General features: G+C 42.9%; 1 protein-coding gene across 2 annotated transcripts; it reads left to right on the plus strand.

Moving 5' to 3' along the window:
• The first annotated feature begins 269 nt into the window (after window positions 1–269).
• LOC147630382 (pentatricopeptide repeat-containing protein At3g03580-like) lies at window positions 270–6,231 on the plus strand. 2 transcript variants are annotated; one of them, XM_086810245.1, is made up of 3 exons: window positions 285–438; window positions 517–587; window positions 909–6,231. In XM_086810245.1, the coding sequence occupies exons 1-3, from the start codon at window positions 336–338 to the stop codon at window positions 4,404–4,406; spliced, it is 3,672 nt and encodes a 1,223-aa protein (XP_086666371.1). In that variant the 5' UTR covers window positions 285–335; the 3' UTR covers window positions 4,407–6,231. The 2 variants fall into 2 exon arrangements, with proteins under 2 accessions (XP_086666370.1, XP_086666371.1); XM_086810244.1 differs by having other exon boundaries at window positions 270–587.
• Window positions 6,232–6,438: the final 207 nt, after the last annotated feature.

The raw sequence follows: 6,438 nt of genomic DNA on the forward strand, positions 1-6,438 counted from the left end.
AGAGTGCCACTAGGGTAGATGCAAACCACTACACTTCAGAAATGTGAGTGCTACGATGAGCTAACGCTGAAAAGGGAAGTGACCTTTATGTTGTGAAGGTTCAAACTTGGACCCTATTATAGTTATAGTCAAGTGAAACACTGTCCCTAGGTAAAGATAAGTCTTGAAATTGTGCAATGTTGTCTATCTTATATTTGATAAGTCAAGTGAATACACTATCCCTAGATAAAGATAAGTCCTGAAATTGTGCAATGTTTTCTATCTTATATGTGATAAGTAAAAGCTTTATAATTGTAGAAACTTGAGATTGGCATTCTTTCCTTGGTAAGGAGAGTATGTCTCAAACAATTCTGCCTCCTGTCATCAGTTGCGGGCTGCTTTCAACTGCAACAACCACGAGTCAGAATGCCCAAAATGTTGAAGTTTCACCATCTCATGGTCAGTCTAACGTCGAAACATCAGAAACGCAATCTGGCCAATGTTTATTCATATGTACTTCCTCCTTTTCTTCTGCAGATAAGAACCCTTTTCAAGACAGATCCCATCGCATTGATCCCTCTCAATGGCGCCACAGTGGATTGAGCACTGTAAGTACCACAAAAATTGAGACTACAAAACTGCATAAATTTTATGTTCGCGGACCGTCTGTGCGAGCTTTCGAGCTGCCTATACGTATTTTTTTTGGAAATTAAGGCTGCCCATGTGTTTTATTGTAAATTAAGGCTGCCCATCTCTTTTGTTTTGTGTTTTTTCTTTTGCAAATTTATGTCAATTTGCCCATAAGCATTTTTTTGGTTAATCAACCTGTCCTTTTTTCCCTCAAATTAAATGCATTTTTCTGGTCAAATTAGGCTGCTCATTTCTTTTGCATATTAAGCTGCCCATATGCATTTGTTTGCAATTCACAGCTACAGATGGAACCCAATTCTGATCATGGCCTTAAAAAGGAGTTATCATTTGCCACCCAGAATTGGGCTGAAGCAGCCCATGATGAGAATGTGGCTGAAAAGGGGCTTTTGAAACAAGCATGTAAGCAGGAAAAGCAAACCTGCACAAGGTCTGCTGTACACATGGATGCATTTGAACAACAGAAAACCTCTGAAGTTGTTTTCTTGGAGATGTTGGGCCTAGAAGAAACCCTTAGTGTCTTGGATCTGGACCCTGAATTGCCTCGAATGGAGCATTACACTTCTATTTTGCAGACCTGTAGGAGAAATCAGAATTTTGCACTCGCAAAACGAGTGCATACACTTGTCTGCAATCATGGGCTTGATTGCTCCGAATCACTTGAAAATCACATCGTGCCCACATTTGTAGAATGTGGAAGTATTTTTGATGCCCAACGGGTTTTCAGCAGGCTGGCTGAGCCCAATGAGTACTCATGGACCTCTCTCTTGTCGGGGTATATTCAATGTGGGCAATCACAGCATGCCCTCAACCTTTACCAGGAAATGCAAGAGGATAATGTACATCCTAGTGCTCAGACCTTCATGGTGCTTTTGAAAGCTTGTGCTAGGCTAAAAGATCTGAAAAGAGGCCGACAATTACACGCTGAGATTGCAGAAAAGGGGTTTCTAAGAGACTTTTTTGTTGCCAGTACTTTGATTGACATGTATGCCAAATGTGGCTCACTCTCAGAGGCACAAGAAGCCTTTGACAAGCTGTCAGTACGTGTTGTTGTGTCATGGAATGCACTTATTGCTGGCTATGCTGAACATGAAAATGGTCACAAAGCCATCACATGTTATGAACAGATGCAACTCGAGGGAGTATCTCCTGATGCAGTCACGTTTACATCTGTTGCAAAAGCTTTTGGTAGCATAGGAGCCATAGACAAGGGCCGTGAAATACACAAAGAGATTGTACGGAAAGGATTCAGAAGGCATCTTGGAGTCGGCAACACTTTGGTCAGTATGTATGCTAAATTGGGCCTGCTTTCTGAGGCAAAGGAAGCTTTCGATAATCTGCCTGTTCGAAATGTTGTGTCATGGACTGCCCTCATCTCAGGCTATGCTGAACATGGATCTAGCCATGAAGCCTTGGAATGTTTTGAGCAAATGCAGCTTGAAGGCATTCCTCCCGATTCTGTTACATACACTTGCAGCTTGAAAGCCTGCAGCAGCTTAGGTGCCATTCATAGCGGCCGAGAAATACACAAGGATGTCACAAAAATGGGGCTCGAAAGAGATTCTGCTCTTGGCAACACATTGGTTGGCATGTATGCTAAATGTGGGGCGATCTCAGAGGCACAGGAAGTTTTTGATAAGTTAGTGACGCGAGATGATGTGTCATGGACTGTGATGATTGTAGGTTTTGCTGAAATTGGGCTTTGTCAGAAGGCAATTGAATGTTTTGAACAAATGCAACTGGAGGGTTTTTTTCCCGATGCTGTAACCTTCATTTGTGTCTTAAAGGCTTGCGGCAGCATAGGAGCTCTCGGAAAGGGCCGAGAAATACATAAGAAAGTCAGCGGACAGGGTTTTGAAAGCAATCCCACTGTTAGCAACACCTTGATTGGCATGTATGCAAAGTGTGGCTCGCTTTCAGAAGCACGGGAAGTCTTTGACAAGCTGCAAGCTCGAGATGTCGTGTCCTGGAATGCATTAATTGCAGGTTACGCTGAGCATGGACCCGGTCAGGAAGCACTTAATTGTTTGGAGGAAATGCGGCTCGAGGGCACATCTCTGAATGCTGTCACGTATGCTTGCATCATTAAAGCTTGTAGCAGCATAGGGGCTATAGATAAAGGCCGCGAACTGCACAAGGAAATTTTGCGAAAGGGTTTTGGAAAAGATCTTTTTGTTGGTAACACTTTGATTGGAATGTATGCCAAATGTGGGAAAATTTCCGAAGCACAAGAGGTCTTTGAGAAGCTACCAGTTCGAGATGTCGTGTCATGGAATGCACTTATTGCAGGTTATGCCGAGCAAGGACCTGGTCAGGAAGTGCTAAACTGTTTTGAACAGATGCAACTAGGAGGTGTATCTCCCGATGCTGTTACATTTGCTTGTGTCTTCAAGGCTTTCAGCAGCACAGGAAGCATAGACAAGTGCCGAGAAATACATGAGGAGGTTAGACGAAAGGGGTTTGAAAGGGATCTTTCTGTGGGAAATTCTTTGATTGGCATGTATGGAAAGCACGGCTTACTTATAGAAGGCCGGGAAGTGTTTGATAAGCTGCCAGTGCGGGATATTGTCTCTTGGACTGCACTAATTGCTGGATATGCTGAACACGGGTACGGTGGTGAAGCCATGAAGTGTTTCGAGCAAATGCAACTGGAGGGCATTGTTCCTGATATGGTCCTTTTCCCTTGCATCTTGAAAGCTTGTGGCAATATTGGAGCTTTAGATATGGGCCGAGAAATACACATGGAGATGACACGAAAAGGGATTGAAAGAGACCCTTCTATTGGTGAAAGTTTGAGCATCATGTATGCCCGGTGTGGCTTACCTTCAGAGTCAAGGAAGGTCTTTGACAAGCTGTTAGTTCAAGATGTGGTGGCGTGGAGCTCGATGATACGAGGTTATGGCTTAAATCATCAGGGCCATGAGGCCATACGAAGTTTTGAGGACATGCAAAAGCAGGGTGTCAAGCCAGATATCGTTACATTCACATGTCTTCTAACCGCATGCAGCCATGCTAGGCTTGTTTGCAAGGGCTGGGAATATTTTAAAGCAATGAGAGAGATATACGGAATTATACCAACTACAGAACACTACACATGTATAGCTGATCTTCTCGCAAGATCAGGACTTTTGCATGAGGCAGAAGTTTTTATTGGAATGCTTTGTCCTTTGTGTGAAGGAGCCTGGGCGGCATTGCTCAGTGCTTGCAAAACTTATGGGGAAGCAGAACTAGGATTGCGATGCTTGCAGAAGCTGGTTCAAATGAATGTGAAAGTTGCTTCTTGGTATGTGCTTATGGCAGACATCTATGCAGGTGCTGGAATGTTGGATTATGCTTATAGAATAGAGGAGCTGAGGAAACATGCTGGGGCAGACAAGAAAGTTGCAAGTGCTTTGATAGAGGTAAACAAGAAGGTCTATGAGTTTGTGGTGGGAAACAATCAAAGCACAGAGATTGCGGCAATGCTGATGTCTTTGAATGCACGTGCAAAGGAACAAGGGCACAAGCCAAATGTGAATCAGGTCTTGAGACCAATTCCCAACAAGGAGAAGGAGGCTTCATTAGGTGAGCATGCTGAGAAGTTGGCCATAGCTTTTGGGCTTCTCAACACACCACAGGGACAAACCCTGCGTGTGACCAAAAATTTGAGGATGTGTAATGACTGCCACAATGCAACCAAGATCATATCCCAGATTGAAAGGCGGGAGATTGTTCTTCGGGATGACTGCTGCATTCATCATTTCAAGGATGGTTTATGCTCTTGTGATGGAAGGTTTTGATTTTTTGGGTCAAGCTGTAGCATGGAAAATAAGCCACCAAAGCCAGCAAGGATTGACAAAACAAAACATGAATGGGATGGACAGATGCTGCAAATGAAATTTCACACGACCTAAATGTAGGACCAAGAGATTGGGATTTTAAGTGACCCAAATTTGGTCTTCTATGGCCCAAAAGTGGGCCATCAAAGTGATGGCAGATTGGTGATCCTTGTCATGGATGTGCGGATTGGAAGAATATAAAAAATGCCTTTCCCCCTCCCTCATATCACCGACTCGACACATTCTCCTCTCCAGGCAGAGTTCACGTACTGTTTATGCAGACTGCTCTCATGTACATTTTTGATGTTGTATTGAGCCCGAGTCTGGTATTAGTTGTGTTGATAAAGGTTTTATTTCAATGATCATCTGGACAAGATCTGAATACAACTGCCATTTATTTTGCATTTGGTATTGTGATCCTGGATTTACCCCTTCCATTGTGCGAAGAATAAGCAAGTTTTTGAGTTTTCAAGCTTGGTGCATGTCACCAGTCCGGACATTTCCCAGTGTGAAAGGGGTCTTGATGGACTCCAGGACATCTAAATATTTGGAAAGTACAAGCTTTGGGAATGGGGGATTATCCAATACAAGAACCAAGCACCCAGAATCAGATTATGATGTGACATTGGACTTCCTATGCTTGGTCTTGTGCGTTGGAAGGGTGCCCGGTAGGTCCCTAAGACTTGGAAAAGGATTCACCATGGAAACATGCTCTTCTATGGTGATTCTTCACACTCCCTTATGGTGTGGGTGGACAAGTTATCAAATGGGCATCTCATGGTTTCATACATATTAGAAGTTGGGCACTCAATCTTTTATGTGATGTGAAACAAATTAGTCACAAGGATGGACATTTTGGATATTTTGCACACTTTTGCGGCAGTGTGTGTATGGATTTGGCATGCAGTTTATGGTGGTGTGGACACAAATTAGGGGCAAATGTGTATGCATTACTTTGACAAGTGGCATTATGTGGTGTGGACATGCAATTTGGGCAAGTCTGTTTGAAACTTCTAATTTTGTCAACTTGTCCCTATTCTTGGTGGTTCTCTACACCATGATTATGGCTCTCTACCACCACTACGCTACAGGCTGTCCTAAGGCTTGCTACTTTCTTTCTCTCTTCGCAAGGCAGCCCATGAAGTATACCGCCTGTTGGAGACTATTTTGAAGGCTTCCATCATCGCGAAGAAACCTTAAAGCAAGCTCTCTACTTGACTTGAGGATTGTTTAGAAGACTTCATCGCAAAGAAACCTTGAAGGCAAGGGTATTTGATCATTATATTCTGATTTTGAGCCATTGGGCATTTGTCTTTTTGATTTGTTATATATGGACAGCCATTGGGCACTTGCTATTGCCATTGGGCATGTATTTGAGCCATTGGACACTTGCTATTGCCATTGGGCATGAAATTGAACCTTTGGACACTTGCTATTGCCATGGGGTATTGTATCTCAGCCATATGGATTTATGGACAACTTATGGGCTTACGATTCAGCCATATGGGTTTATGGACATCTTAATGGGCCTATGATTCAGCCATATGGGTTTGTTGAAAACTATGTGGGCTAATGATAAGCTAAGTTGGCATGTATCCACACAGAATATACATATTCACATTCTTGGCATTTTCATTGGGCTTTTTTATGACAGCCTGTGTATATGAAGTTTTCATGGCTATAAGTGGATATATCTGGAGCATGTGATCCCCCAAAGCTTGTACATGATATTTTTCTCTTTGGAAATAAATTACTATTAGGGGGGGTGGGCCTCTTCCGGCCTCTATCTGGTGTCAAATGTACACATATCTCTCTTTTACAATTTTGCGGAATTAAGTGGCATATGGTTAAGGTTGTGGCCAATTCAAGTGTTTAATTGCATTAAGTGTTTTGCGAAGCCCCTACCCACTCTAAGTTACATTAGTATCAGAGCTGTGGCTCTTTTACACTCTCATGTGAAGACGATCCTATCAAGGTATAAACACGAGCTTTT

Source organism: Cibotium barometz, chromosome 16 (genome assembly GCF_041138505.1).
Source record: "Cibotium barometz isolate CiBa-2024 chromosome 16, ASM4113850v1, whole genome shotgun sequence".
Lineage (NCBI taxonomy): Eukaryota > Viridiplantae > Streptophyta > Polypodiopsida > Cyatheales > Cibotiaceae > Cibotium > Cibotium barometz.

What these genes read in the sequence shown, in the direction of transcription:
- LOC147630382 (XM_086810244.1), top strand. Translation starts at nt 336, where the DNA reads ATGTCTCAAACAATTCTGCCTCCTGTCATCAGTTGCGGGCTGCTTTCA. An exon ending in GCCACAGTGGATTGAGCACT is followed by an intron (nt 588 to 908) that starts GTAAGTACCACA and finishes TGCAATTCACAG; the next exon opens with CTACAGATGGAACCCAATTC.